The sequence below is a fragment of the Heloderma suspectum genome, chromosome 3, assembly GCF_057233095.1.
Source record: "Heloderma suspectum isolate Gila_16-S chromosome 3, 16-S_ref, whole genome shotgun sequence".
NCBI lineage: Eukaryota > Metazoa > Chordata > Lepidosauria > Squamata > Helodermatidae > Heloderma > Heloderma suspectum.
In genome coordinates this window covers 108,247,048-108,262,754 of record NC_139460.1, presented here as the reverse complement: position 1 = coordinate 108,262,754, position 15,707 = coordinate 108,247,048, and the positions used below count along the sequence as shown (strand labels likewise).

The 15,707-nt window shown below is 41.1% G+C and overlaps 1 protein-coding gene across 3 annotated transcripts in view; it reads left to right on the top strand.

Moving 5' to 3' along the window:
• CDKL5 (cyclin dependent kinase like 5) overlaps positions 1–15,707 on the top strand; it is a 105,894-nt gene that overhangs the window by 81,004 nt on the left and 9,183 nt on the right. For 2 of the 3 annotated variants that reach the window (XM_084844080.1, XM_084844081.1), the window contains exons 15-17: positions 3,227–3,323; positions 8,028–8,150; positions 9,296–9,415. In XM_084844080.1, the coding sequence (XP_084700206.1) occupies positions 3,227–3,323; positions 8,028–8,150; positions 9,296–9,415 (340 nt within the window). The remainder of the gene's footprint in view (positions 1–3,226; positions 3,324–8,027; positions 8,151–9,295; positions 9,416–15,707) is intronic. The other variant, XM_084844082.1, reaches the window with a different exon arrangement.

Genomic DNA, 15,707 nt, shown 5'->3' with positions numbered 1-15,707 from the left:
AGTGCAGTTAATACTTTAAAAAAACTCTTCATTTTGGCCACTTCTTCTGTCGCTATATGTATTTTAGCAGTGCTACTGTTTGACAAATGTGTGTTGTTTGAGTGGGTAAGCTGGAAAAATAGCTTGTATGGAAGTTCTGTTTGTAGATTCCTAAAACTGTGTCAGGCTAATAAAAAGAAATCAAATACATGTTTACATATATATTAGCATTTTGTTGTGTGATAAATATGTTTATTGGCATGCACATAGTGAGAGCTTGGGTAGAAAAGTTTTTCCCTTTTTTCCTCACAATACTACAACTCAGGGAGCAGCAATATAGTTGATTGGCAGTAAGTTTAGTTCTGACAAAAGTACTTCACACAGTACATATTTAATGAATGGAATTCACTACCACAAAAGTTGATAGTGACCGCTAGTTTAGATGGCTTAAAACAGTGATAGGCAACTTTGGGAGGTCTGGGGCCACTTTCGATCCCCTTGGAACTCCCCATGGGCCACACTTCTGTGGTTACCGCACCTCTGAATTCGTTGGCAGCAAAAAAAAATGGTGGTTTGCTGCTGAATTTTGGCTGCAGACTGCTGTGGAGGTTTGAAAAGGACAAATTTCACTGGTATGTGTGTGTGTGTGCTGCTGCCATGAATTTCAGCAGCATGGCAGCAGTGGCAGTGGGGGAAGAGGGAACTGCATGGGAAGTGTCAAGAGCCACATTTGGGCCACATGTTGCCCATCCTGGCTTAAAGAGACTATGGGGCAAATTCTTAGAGAATGGGTCCATCAATATATTACATATATAGGGGCTGGTGTAGAGCGGCACAACAGCAAAATGACAAGGAGGCTCTAGATCCTAAGGAATGTTCATCTCCAGGCATTCCAAATTGGCCCAGGAGGGCAATTCATATTCTTAGCAGCAGTCAGCAAAAATGAGTAATTAAAACAGTAGAAAAAAACCTAAAAGAAGTGAAGGTAGACTATGTGTAAGTAACATAACAATGAAAATAACTGCATTAAGTTTTAACTTGGCTCTTGCTTCTCTGAGCAGGATGGTTTAGAAATGTGTTGAGGACAGTCTCTAGAAAGGAGGCTGTTTTCCCTTATCCCTCTTCCATCATCCCTATCTTGAATCATCTTTCTCCCTATTTCTGAACTGGATCTTTTTCTCTTCCTCCAGTGGCGTTCCTGGTTTTGCACTTTTTAATTATGTTTATATCACCTATATCTGGCAAAGCCCCTCTTTGACCCCCGCTTCTTATTCCAACATTATTAATTCCATCTCCACCCTTTCTGTCACCTCTAGATTTATTAGCTGTTATCTGCCATTTGTTTCTTGTCCTCAGATTCGTCAGCTGGTTGATTGAGCTGAAACCAGTCTCATAAGGTTTTCCACCTACAGTAAAATCTAAGGACTTGTTCTCAAATGTCCTTCTTAACCTATCTGCCCTCTTTCATATATCACTTGGCCAAATCTAAGTGCCAAACTAGGTGGGCCATAAATCATGCAATTGGTAATTGCATGACTTAAAAAAACAAAGTACATAGCAACCACTGGGAAGGGAATCTTTAATCCTTTGCCACCATCAGAGTGCCAACTGGGATTCCCTGTTCCAACTACTGTTTGTTTGTTTTTTATATTTCTATACCTGTTTACTTTTTTAAATCACAAAATTACACAAATAACATGTTTCGTTTGGCTCTGAGGATGTTGGCCCCTGGGAATGTAAATCTAAATTTAAGATAGTCATTGCTAAAAGTATAGGTCCCTGCTTATCAGGGGACCCCTTCTGTGCTTGGTGACTCACAGTAAATATAGTTTGCTGTGACATCTGAATCAAGCAAACTAAGGTTACCCTGTTTGCCTCCAAAACACAGTTGGAAACCCAGTTCAAACTATCATTCACTCCAGTTCTGTTTTAAGGCAAGCTATTGTTTCTAATGCTTTCCTAGTTTGCCCAATTCAGACATCACAGCAGGCTATAGTTACCATGAAACCGGAAGTGAGGGAAGTAATTGGAGGTCATAAGGGAGCGTGCAAGCTGTCCACAGTGGCAAAACACAATTTGGCTACAACATCTAAGCCAGGTCAGTATGTTTATGGACAGAGCCAAGATGCAGGAGGAATTCTGTGGATAATGCTTCCATGTTGACTGAGCGTGCATGCCAGATTTCTGGGAAATTGCTTGGCCCTCAGCTAGTTGTTCCTTAAATCCACTGATGGGCTGGGTAGACTCTCATTGTAAGTCATATTTCTGAATGCTAGGCCTCTAGACAAAGTACAGCTAATAGCATCAGTCAGCACAAAAATGTCCTGGCGATCCCTCCTTTTTTTAAAATTTGGCAGCGGCAGTGGCAGAGCTCGTCGTTCTCCTCTGTCCTCCTTCTCCTGTCCTGGCTGGCCCCGCTGGCAAAAGGAATGCTGCGACGGCCAGCCAACCGAGCTGCGAGCCCTGTGGTGCACCATTTTAAAACAAAGCTTTTTTTACCTTCCTTTTTGAGTAGCAGCAATCTGACTCAATCACATGCTGCCTTTGGGTTGGGGGGCAATGAGGCAACAGGAGCAGCAATCTTTTTGCTGCTCCTGTGCCTTCATTGCCCCCCCCCAAGGCAGTGTCTGATTGGTTCACATCACTGCCACTCAAAATGTAAGGTTAAAAAAAAGTTTGGTTTTAAAATGGCACACCATGGGGCTTGCAGCTCTGGCTCGCTGCTACAGTGCTTCCTTTTGCCAACGAAGCTGCCTGGGTGAAGAGACGGAGAGAGGAGGAGGAGCTGCCGCCACCACAGCAGCAGCAGTCTGACAGCTGCAGGAGGAGGGGTGCAGGGATGGGCCCTTTTGAGCCTCTGGGCCCTTGGCAGCTGCCTGCCTTTGCCAATCCCTGGTGCCGAGCCTGGTGTGCTAGTCTGCACTGAAGTAATCAATCGGTAATGATGCCTAGAGTTCACTGCCAAAGCCTAGAAAATCCATTGGGGTGACCTGTGAGAACTCACTATGGATTCTGATAAATCTCCCACCCTGAAAATGTACCCTTTTCTGCTCACCACAGGACTTCAAAATCTAGCATGAATTCGGTCTGGATCAGAATTCAGATGCAGGCCTATTAGTGTTAGGACCTTGAGGGTGGAGTAGATCCTTCATATGTATTCCTGTAAAAATGATGATTTTGTAAGATTGTGTAATGCATAATGCTAAGTTGGTTTTGTGGTTTGTGTGTTTTTTCCCTCCATGTTAAGGAAAAGTCCTGAAAATGCCCATTCTGAACAGCTAAAGGAAAAAGAAAAGCAAGGCTTTTTCAGGGCAATAAAAAAGAAAAAAAAGAAATCTCAATCTGTAAGTAACTTCTGTGTTTCCTAAATAATAGTGTTATTTTTTTTCATATTGTTTTGGTCTACAACTTTAGTTGTATTTTTGTTGTGCCACTATATTTGTTTTAGTTTGTTTTTAGTTTAATCGAGTAAAGCTATTATGTTTATCAGTTTTCCTGTTTGGATATTTACCCATAATTGCAGAAAAACGTTTTGGCCTAGTTTGCATGTAACAGCTGCCCAGTGTTTTTTTAAACCCTGGGTTACCATGAGTGAGCCAGTGTGCTAGTGCACATGCTCAATCACTCCCACTTGTCTCCTCATGCCAATGGGAGTGTCTAAACAAGCTAGTAACATTTATCCCTGGCTTGGTTAGTGTTATGTCAGAACTGAGAACTCTGGGTTGTCTGTCCCCTGATAACTAAGGTTGTAACCCAGGGTTTGTTGTTGGGTTACATCTCTGGCTTGGTGAGTGAAAGACAAGCCAGAGATTTGGTTTGGATGTAATGCTAACCAAGCCAAGGACGGAGCCCGGAATCCCTGGCTCATTTAACTGTTCCCAATGGCAGATGGAGTCAAGCAGGAGCAATCAAGCACTCACTGTTATGTGTGAACTGGGCCTTAGACTGGCATCTAAAGAGCTACTTAGGCTCATGTAAGGGGCTTGTGGTAGCTAGTGGATTCTTTTACTTTTCCTTATCAACATTACAAGCTGCTTTTGAAACTCCTTGTAGCTTTAAGCAATTTACCATAAGGCCAAGGGAGAGGGGTGCTGCTGTTATAGGAAAAACATACTAAAACCTCCTCAAGCTCAAGGAACTAGTTTCACAGTTCTTTGGATCTTTGGCTCGTGTTGTTAGTTATATAATGATATTTGTGAACAATAAAAGTGTAAGAGTACTTCTGTGAAAATAAAAACAGCATATATGCGTGCATGCAGACATACACACCCATTCTCATTAATATGCTTTGTTAATTGGGTTGCTCCGCAGTGAAACTAAATTCTCAATGCCTTATCCAGTAAAACGTACCTAATAAATTTCTTAAATATCTACCTGCCTCATTCCGTTCCAATTTAACTGCTCAATCGTTTGAATATTTTTTTTGTGTAAACCTGCAGAGCCTTGTGAAAATGGGAAGATTACAGACCCTATATATAAAATTAAGAAGTATGCAAAATCTCATTTATAGGCCATCATCATCACATCTGCTTAAAGTAACCGTTGTCCAATACTGCAGTGTTCCAGGATGAACTAGAACTTCGTGCTAACTGCCTATGAGGTGTTTAAATCTTTCCAGCATGTTATCAAGATCTGGGATACTGTTAAAGTGTAGCAATTATTTCCCACTGTAAGAAATAATTGCATGCTAGTGCAGCATGTTTGAAGGCTGGCCCATCTAAAACCCAGTAATAAGTGATGGGCCAAATTAATTCTGATGTTACAAAGCTTGTGTTTGGTTGGCATGCATATATGCTGTTTTTATTTTTTTATTTTCACAGAAATACTCTTACACTTTTTGTGTTCACAAATATCATTATATAACTAACAACACGAGCCAAAGATCCAAAGAACTATGAAACTATACTATAGACTTCAAAAGAATATTCTCAGAGAATTAGAATGTTGAAAGCATGTAGCTGAAATTCTTATTCACTGATAAACAAAACTATATTTAACTTATAGCAATAAGAACAGATTTTATTTTTTTCCTGCAAGTCTGAAAATATTTTATTTACTTATTACATTTCTATACTGCCTAATAGCTGAAGCACAAGATAAAGTTTAAAACCATATGTTTTATAATCTAGTAGATCTCAGATGGTTATTTTCCTGATTATAAAAACGTTTTTATTTTTTTTACCAACTTTCGCAGACTGGATTCTACTTAGGAAACACACCCCGAACATGATTATGTTGAAATTCAGTTGAATTTCTTTTTTTCTAATTGAATATTAGTTATTGCATACTGCTGCTGAAGTTTAGGTAGCACAGATTACAGGTTGAATATTATGGCTTCATAATTTTTAAAATCCTAATTTGCTAGCCATTCTAAAATCCACCATGCTTTTGATTAACATACTTACAAGTCATATTTATATCGAGTCCAAGTCTCCATTCTTACACTATTAAACCTTTTTCTGTTAAACTATCTGCATTCTCATGACAATTTTTGCTATTTTATGCCAAATCATTCTCATTGGCATGTACTGTTATTAGAATACAAACCCATAGTGCAGTGCAGCCATGACTAAAATGTTTGCAGATAAGCATTGGGAGCTTTTAAGTGACTTAAATAATAGAAAGTACTGAAAGAAAGGTATTGCCTTTTCCTCGGAAATTGCTGATTTGGGAGGTCAGAAAATGAATTGAAAGGGAATTGTAGATTTTGTTACATAATGGTCCTGACATCATGAGCTGCTCCAATGGCAAAGCAATTTATTGTAGCAGTGCAGGAACATGTAGTTTATTTTATTACATTGCTATATTGCCCAATAGCCAAAGCTCTCTTACAACATAGTCTGCTGTGGCAGTTACCTTGGGCCAGGATCATCATGACTCAGTCCAAGATGTAGTAACAGACACAAGGGTGGATCAGTGGTACTATCTGTCTTGGCTTATTCAGCATGTATAGCTGTCATATTGCACAGAAATTAGAAAAGAGTTAATGGGGCAGACATAGGATCTGAAACATTTTCTGTCCTAATCTATAGGACGTTTCACCACCATGGAGACAGATACTTAGCACAAACCAGTATACGTGACCATTGTAGTAAATCATTTCAATGTAACTAGCAGCGAATAGACAATATAGCTGTATCTGGAGTGCTGCTGTAGCTACACTGGTGCAAGGATTAGCTTGCAGTGAGTGCTGCACTTTCACCAATTTCTAATGAATGTAGATATTCTGTCCTAGCCTCTTACAAGCTAACTTGGTGCTGTTACGTTCAGCATATTTCTCACTGGGTTCTTTCTGAAACAGAGGTGAATAAACAGAGGCAGAGTTATGTAGCGATTAGCGTGTTGGATTAGCATTAGGGAGAACTAAGTCCAAACTTCCACTCAGCCATCAAGCTCCCTTGATGAAGTTGGGTCAGTCACTCTCAACCTAACTTACTTCACATGGTTATTGTGAAGATAAAATTTGGGAGATAGCACAGGTATACAGTATTTCTTGCAAATTATCAGCATCTTGCTGCACAAGTTTTGGAAGCTACCTAGAGTGTCAACCATCTTTAACACTGTGAAAAGGGGACATTGAAGTATGGGATATATATTTGCAGGCCAAATAAAAGAACAACAAAACAGCAACAAAAACCAGATTTTCACCACAATTTCTCTTGGGTTCCTTTTTATTGGTATGAAAAGAAGATTGCAGAAAAGTTGGATCATCCATCCAGTGCTTATTCCTGTTCACCTAATAAAATTGTAGAACAGGTAGCCACTCCAAATGCAGGGACCTTTCTTAATGACGAAGAATTGCTTTATTGCAGCAACATGCTATCTTTGAACTCTGCTTGCCAGCTATTTATTTTTTTCTTTTCCACAGAGACCCTACCAGCTAGGAACTGCGGTTCCTTATGTATTTGATGGTCGTAACAATAATAAGGCATTTACTTCTATCTTCTAGATATCAAAAATCAAGACTACCAGGCTGCCCTTAGCTGGCTGTCACAAGATAATCGAACTGTACATATACATGCATGAAAATGTTTATGTTTCTTTGTTTTAGACATCCTACTACTATGTCAATTAGATTTCCTCCAAGGTATCCAGGCAGTGGGTGTACTGCAGTACTCAGAAGAATAGTACTGCTATTTAGAATTCTGAGCCATTTTATTTAAAACTGCTGAGCTTCAATGAAGAATTGCATCTCAGCCATGTAGTCATGTAGTGCATCTAAGCTTTTCATCATCTGCAGATATTCTAGTTGGTCCTTGATAATGTCTACCGTTTCACCCATATGCATTTCTACTGACTCATATAAATTCCTACTGAAATACCTATAGCAGCTATGAGGTATATTCACAGGGCAATCCTACTGTGAATATGCCTCATATTGCATGTTCTACTGTGTTGATTGAAGCTTACTTCCTAGTAAGTGTGTTTAGGATTACAGCCTTAGGCATACATTTCCATGTAAGAATGATTTTTCTCTTACAGTTGTATAGCTTAATTAACTTTCAAGTTGGAGTTTGATTTAGTTAATTATGTGCTAAGTATCAGTTGGATTTGCATGCAAGCAAATCTTTCTCTAACTTCTCTTAACAACTTGCTGCATATGGACCGAATGCTCTTAAAAATAATATAAAACTCTCCATTGTGGAAGTGAACTGATACACTTGCATTTAGTTTACCTCGATTGCATGCAAAATTGGCTAGTAATGAGTCTAGTAATAATCATGGCCATAGTTCACATGCTAGATTCAAAAGCCTAGTAAAAGTAAATTATTCTAAACTTATTAAATACATGCATTGCTGTATTTAATGTCAGGCTCATTCTTGAAATGCACTGGGTAGGCAGAGAATCTTTAAATGTCTCTTCCATAGGCATGTTCTTATTTAGCAGAGCAATTAATCTTATCTTGGCACAATTATGAAAAGGCAGATTCAACATGAGAAATAGCTAACTTATTAAAGTGTTTATATATGTACAGATAAGGGACATGGGTAGCTCTCCGAAATTATAGAGTTATTTATGCAATTAGTTTTTGTATCTTATATTGCAGACAGAATCCACCAAGGCGGAGAATCCAAGCATCAAGAAATCTCTCTTTCCTCTTTTTAATTCAAAGAATCACTTAAAGCATAGTTCTTCTTTGAAAAAGATTCCTGTAGTCACTCTACCTATGGTATTAACCTTTAAGAATGGTAGCATTGAATAAAAAAACACTCCAGTAAATCTGTTTTACTGACCACAGCAGCATGTATTTTTTTCCCATGAGTCACGGGGTCTCTTCATGCAAGTAAAGAATCTTGAGCCAGTTCCACAAATTTGAAGGATTTAGGGTTAAAATGTTTATTTTTTCAGAACTTCACAGAAGTGTAGCATGACTGTATTTTTGGAAGATAGGAATACATGTTTGTAATCAACCATTAAAGACAACATCTTCTGAAATCAGTCACGTGCAACTGAAGGGTGAATTATCCTTTGTGTTGGAGACAAGTTTACATTGTTCAGTGGAATCTTGTTTATATGGTTTGCCATTTGTATCCTTTTGTTTAAGTAAAAAGAGTAGGCTCCCTTAAAAATGCATTTTTAATTTGGTTTGCTATAGAACTCTTTAGTGACTGGTTCTTAAGAGCGTTTATTTTCCCTATGTTTTGTGGTGCCCACCTGCCTTATTACTTTCAATTGGGAGAATAAAGGCTAAGCCCCCTTCATTTAAGGCTTAACAGTTTTTTTAATCCTAAACTTCATTTGTTGAGAAGAGACATCTCTTCCCCCCACCCCATACCCATCCTCCACAAGTAAGTTGTCTAATATTTGAACTGTCCAGGAGATAGGTTCAACTGAAAAATTCCCCAGCAACTAGCTTGTTGCATTGCTTTTAGAATAAAGCTTCCTTCCTTTTAGGTTTGTGGGGCATACTTTGCTTCCTTATACATGTAATGCAAAAGTAATGGTCTGAACTAAATTCACAAACTGATCTTTCTTCCCTAGAGAACACATGTTTTTTGTGGAGGTGGCTCATGATCTTAAATACAGTATGGAATGCTATGGAAATGAGGATGAAGCAGAGCAATGCACTTATTTAACTGCTCTTTCTCTCTTACAGTGATTTGACTAACAGCATGTGAATGCCTTAAGGGTGGAGGTTATAACAAATATGCATGGCATCTACAAATATAATTATTACCATGGAGATACTAAAAGGAATTGCAATAATGGGCTTCACCTGCATTGCTTTGATCTGGGTGGCAGGGAGAAGGGGGGCAGATTAAAATATCTGTTTCCCTGGAATTTATCAGCACACAATATTTTTCTGTTTTGCAGATGCCTGGAAGTGACAGTCAAGATCTTTTGGCGTTACAGAAGGCTATTCACTCATCTAATCACCCAGCCAGCAGGCAGAAGGATTGGCATTCTGACAAGATGACAGAAATCCAAAGTCATGTAAGTACAGTTATTGTTTCATTCTGTTTTGAGGTCATTTGGCAGGTGGTTCATCGGTAGATAGAGCTGCCAGGTTACAACCCAGAGTATCCATATAGCTTTAAATCAGTTACTGAATTGGGAGATGAGGTAGACACAGCTGCTCTTGCCCATTCCGCCCCCCCAACACACACACACACACACACACACACACTGTTCTTTAGTCCACTCCTTGTTCCTCTTGCTCTAGTAAGTAAGATGGTAGGTACACCAAACAGCAGGGGATGCAAAGATGAAAGGACCAGAGAAAAGCAGATGGGAGAAGATGTGGACCTTGTCTCCATGACAACGGAAGGAGAAGTGAAGGGAGGCTTACTCAGATTTTTTCAAAGAATCAGCTTTGGTGCACTTTGGTCCATGCAGGTCTCCACGAGCGAGTGCACCGCTCTAGTGAAAGTCACTTCACACAACATACTTCTGGGTGGGGTGTGGGGATTGGAGTAAACGTCATCAAACTGGCAGGGGCTGCTTACCCAATAAAAAAGCCTCCCCGCCCCTGTCCAGGCTGTCCTTTTTCCTTCCCCTGATACTCCGGTAAAGTGATGGATGGAAGCTTGACCACAATGGGAGTTACTTCTAAGGAGACCCCTTCCCCAAGCTATGCCTGCTAGTTGTTTTTTATTTCTTCCCCTCTAAAACCATCTTACTTTGTCACTATCACGCGATAGTGCTAATGTGCAGTAGTGACATAGTGAGAGATACGGAGCATAGCTATTGCTAGACAAATGCGTGATAGTGACTTAATGACATTGAAAACTCCTTTGTAGGTGTGATTTTTTTAACTTCCTTTCTGGATGGGTGATTTCTTTTATGTCTCGGTGCCTCTATCATGCTTTTGCTCTATCACACAAGTGCTCTATCGCTCAATTGCACAATAGAGCAATAGAGCACTTGCATGATAAAACAAATGCATGGTAAAGGGATAGAGACATGAAAGAAATCACCCATCCAGAAAGGAAGAAGTTAAAAAAAAATCACACCTACAAAAGGGTTTTCAATGTTACTAGGTCACTATCATGCATTAGTCCAGCAATAGTTATGACTCCGAATAGTGGCATAGTGAGGTAGCAAGATAGGGGATATAGGTGCTGCTGGAAAAATGAGAGATAGTGAGATAGCGAGATGGGGGGAGGTGTAGGTATTGCCGACAAAAGTGCTATTTTGGTTTAACACTTTAACATTTTAAAAGAAATTAGAGGCTGCCCAGAGCACACCTATACTTTGCCACCTGAGTTTAGGGGTAAGCAAGGTGAAGTAAATGCCATAAGGTAGCGCAGAACTCTAACAGCCAGCCCTGAAATGGCGGAAACAGCGGGGAAACACAGGCAGGGAAAACACTGGGGAAACACCCCTTGACTGGGGTCAGTGAGGTGAAAGACACACCCCTGGGCAGGGCTGTCCTCCTGGAATAAACGCGGAGGGTGGTGCACATCACAACAGAAGCACATTCAAGCCAGATTAAGGAAAACAATAGAACTAAAAATAGTCTCAGAAAAACTGAGTTTTCAGCAAGCAACTCTGGAGTGGCTGTGAGATGGCCATGACGTAATGTATCCCTAACGACGTCCAAACACAGCCACCTCACAGTAAGTCGCTCGTGGAGACCCCCCGTGGTTGTCTCTTGGCTTCAGAATCAACCTAAAATAATTAGGGTGGCCAAACAGACAACCCAGAGAACCATTTTCTCTTTATTGCCACTGATAAGGGGCAGATAAGGTAGTAGAAGCAAGATGAGGGGCAGAAGGTAGTACTTGGCTCAACAGCACTTAAGAGGTTTGCAGGTCTCCTACTGAAAGAAGATGTAAGGCAGCAGCTCAGGCAGGGTGAAGTGAGGAGAGAAGCTTGATTAGATGAATGGTCAGCAGTTCCTTGTGCAGGTTGCTGATATCAGCAAGTTTCTTGGCGTGCTGCTGGTCATCCATCCATCACATACTTGTTGGTGTTGGTGTTGACAGAGCTACCCCTGCTTGGACTGTCGTATCATGGCTCTCTCAAGTAAGACACTTCCTCTTGGCCGCTATGCGGCAGCAGCCAAGTACTGCCTCTGGCCCTTGTGCCTTGCTGAGCACATTGGCAGCTTCAAGGGGGAAATGGTTTTCAGGTTTCTGATGGCTTTCCTAATAATTGCCCCTTCCATAACTCAGACCCATGACTTGGTTGTACTTTTACCCCCGGGATGTAGAATCATAGAATCATAGAATAGTAGGGTTGGAAGGGGCCTACAAGGCCATCGAGTCCAATCCCCTGTTCAATGCAGGAATCCAAGTCAGAGCATCCCTGACAGATGGCTGTCTAGCCTCGTCTTGAACGCCTCCAGTGTGGGAGAGCCCACCACCTCCCTAGGTAATTGGTTCCATTGTCGTATTGTTCTAACAGTCAGGAAGTTTTTCCTGATCAGCCAGAATCTAGCTTCCTGTCACTGAGCCCATTATTCCGTGTCCTGCACTCTGGGATGATGGAGAAGAGATCCTGGCCTTCCTCTCTGTGACAACCTTTCAAGTACTTGAAGAGCGCTATCATATCTCCCCTCAGTCTTCTCTTCTCAAGGCTAAACATGCCCAGTTCTTTCAGTCTCTCTTCATAGGGCTTTGTTTGCAGTCCCCTGATCATCTTTGTTGCCTTCCTCTGAACCCTCTCCAGTTTGTCTGCATCCTTCTTAAAGTGTGGTGCCCAGAACTGGACTCAGTACTCCAGATGAGGCCTAACCAGTGCTGAGTAGAGGGGAACTAGTACTTCCTGGGATTGGAACCTGTGCTTCTATTAATGCAGCCCAATAGAGCATTGGCCTTTTTTGTAGCCACATCACATTGTTGGCTCCTATTCAGCTTGTGATCGACAACAATTCCAAGATCTGTCTCGCTTGTAGTGTTGTTGAGCCACGTATCCCCCATCTTGTAACTGTGCATTTGGTTTCTTTTTCCTAGGTGCAGAACTTGGCATTTATCCCTGTTAAATGTCATTCTGTTGTTTTCTGCCCAGCGCTCCAGTCTATCCAGATCACATTGAATTTTGTTTCTGTCTTCCAAAGTATTAGCTATGCCGCCCAATTTGGTGTCATCTGCAAATTTGATCAGCATTCCCTGTACCTCCTCCTCCAAGTCATTAATCAAAATGTTGAAGAGCACTGGGCCCAGGACTGAGCCCTGCAGTACCCCACTCGTTACCTCTCCCCAGTTTGAGAAGGTCCTATTGATAAGCACTCTTTGAGTCCGATTCTGTAGCCAACTGTGGATCCACCAGATCGTTGTTTCATCTAGCCCACTTTGAGCTAGTTTGCTCATCAGGATATCATGGGGCACTTTGTCGAAAGCTTTACTAAGTCGAGGTATATGATGTCTACAGCATTCCCACGGTCTACAAGGGAGGTTACTTGATCAAAAAATGAGATCAGATTTGTTTGGCAGGACTTGTTTTTGACAAATCCATGTTGGCTTCGAGTAATCACGGCATTGTTGTCAAGGTGCTTCCAGATGGATTGCTTTATCATCTGCTCCAGAATTTTCCCAGGGATTGATGTCAGACTGACTGGTCTGTAGTTCCCAGGATCCTCCTTTTTACCCTTTTTGAAGATAGGGACAACGTTACCCCTCCTCCAGTCATCTGGCACTTCCCCCGTCCTCCATGATTTCTCAAAGAGAATAGACAGCGGTTCTGAGAGTTCTTCTCCCAGTTCCTTTATGACTCTAGGATGCTCTAGTTCATCTGGCCCTGGAGATCTGAACTCATTCAAAGTAATTAGGTGTTCCTTGACCATATGCCTATCGATCTCAAGCTGCAATCCTTTCCCTTCAGCCTGTACTTCGCCTTTGCCAGGGGGGTCATAGACCCTCTTTTGGGAGAAGACTGAGCCAAAGTAGGAATTGAGCACCTCTGCCTTTTCTTTGTCATCTGTTACCGTTTTGCCATCCTTATTTAATAGCTGAACAACCATTTCTTTCCTCTGCCTTTTACTATGAACGTATCTGAAGAAAGCCTTTTTGTTGTTTTTAGCATCCCTCGCTAACCTCAGCTCATTCTCAGCTTTAGCCTTCCTGACGCCGTCCCTGCAATTCTGTGCTACCTGCCTGTACTCTTCCTTTGTTACTTGGCCTTCTCTCCACTTCCTATATGTGCACTTTTTTGTTTTCAGGTAATCCCTAAGCTTTTTGTGAAGCCACATTGGCTTCTTCCGTTGTCTTCCACCTTTTCTTCTTGTTGGAATTGTTTGTGATTGTGCCTTGAGAATTTCCTTTTTTAAAAGCTCCCACCCATCTTGGACTCCTTTTCTCATTAGCGTCGCTTGCCATGGGACCTTACTGATCACTGTTCTGAGTTTATTAAAATCAGCTTTCCTAAAATCCAGGGTATGCATTTGACTGCACTTGGCTTTTGCTTCCCTTAGAACCAAGAACTCAAGTACAACATAGTCGCTTTCCCCCAGAGTTCCTGTAACTGCTACTTTATCCACTAAGTCATCTCTGTTGGTTAGGATCAAGTCAAGGATAGCCGATCCTCTAGTTCCTTCCTCTACTTTCTGTAGGAGGAAGTTATCTGCCACACAAGTCAGGAATTTCCTGGAGGGGCCATGTTTTCCAGAATTTGTCTCCCAACAATTATCGGGGAAATTGAAGTCCCCCATTACTACTACAATTCTACTAGAAGATAAGTATAGAACTAAATGGCTGCTTCACCTCCTCTTTGCTCACAGCTCTACGATATGGCAAATAATTCATCTATGCTTCAATTATTTGCCATATTATAGAGCAGTGAGCAATTATATACTTCTGCTCAGAAATGTCAGTACTGCCCTAGACTATATGGGAAAGTAGATGAATCTCCAGTTTCATATGTGAAATGTGGAGCTGACAGGAAGGAGCCAGGCACACAGGACTTCCTGTCTTCTGCTTGGTTAGATACATCTGTCATATGTATCCTGTTCTGTCCAGCAATTCTAAATTGGCCCCAGGAGAGGAGGAGAGATCAAATGGTAAAAGCATACCCCTTTACCCCAGGACTAGGAGGTACTGGTATGTCATTGCTCCCAGTAAGCACAATGCATTGCCTCTATGGTATTGTCCCATATATTGTACTAGATCAAAGTATATGATCTATAAGTATCTTGTAGAAATTGGTTATTCAAGATAGATGGTTGTCTGGGGATCTTGTGTCTGATATCACTGTACTGATTCTTGTAGTTTTATATTTTTAAAAAAGCATCAATTGAATTATTTGTAGAAGTTGCACAAGTGACTATTGAAATAAGGATTTTTTTAAAAAAATTGAATGTTGAATTAGAAGAAATCTGAAACATAGTTAAAGAAATTATAAAATCAAGCTGAAAGAGTGAAGGAAAACCTGTATAATTTATATCAAAAGCCAATATGTAAATTTGTGTTATTTTGTTGAAAGTACAACATCTTCAGTAAAGAAACAAAAAAATCAAATCTTTCTCTGTTATATAATATGATAGGACGTTGGGGTATTTATGAATTTCTAGATTACACTTTCCCCTTCGTGGATCACTGCCTTGTTGTGGCGAAGGGGCTTGCATAACTCAGTGAAGCCATAAGCTATGCCGTGCAGGGCCACCCAAGATGGACCGGTCATGGCAGAGAGTTCTGACAAAATGTGGTCCACTGGAGAAGGAAATGGCAACCCACTCCAGTATTCTTGCCAAGAAAACCCCATGGAACGTATCACAAGGCTAAAAGATATGATGCCGGAAGATGAGCCCCTCAGGTTGGAAGGTGTCCGATATACTACTGGGGAAGAGCAGAGGGAATTTCCAAGTAGTGCCAGAAAGAGTGAAGCGGCTGGGCCAAAGCCAAAAGGACACTCAGCTGTGGATGTGTCTGATGGTGAAAAGAAAATCCGATGCTGTAAAGAACAATATTGTTTAGGAACCTGGAATGTCAGATCAATGAATCAAAGTAAGCTGGAGGTGGTCAAACATGAGATGGCAAGATTGAACATTGACATCTTGGGAATCAATGAACTAAAATGGACAAGCATGGGTGAATTTAATTCAGGTGACCATTATATTCTGCAAAACATGGCCCCTCCAGGAAATTCCTGACTTGTGTGGCGGATAACTTCCTCCTACAGAAAGTAGAGGAAGGAACTAGAGGATCGGCTATCCTTGACTTGATCCTAACCAACAGAGATGACTTAGTGGATAAAGTAGCAGTTACAGGAACTCTGGGGGAAAGCGACCATGTTGTACTCGAGTTCTTGGTTCTAAGGGAAGCAAAAGCTGAGTGTAGTCAAACACGTA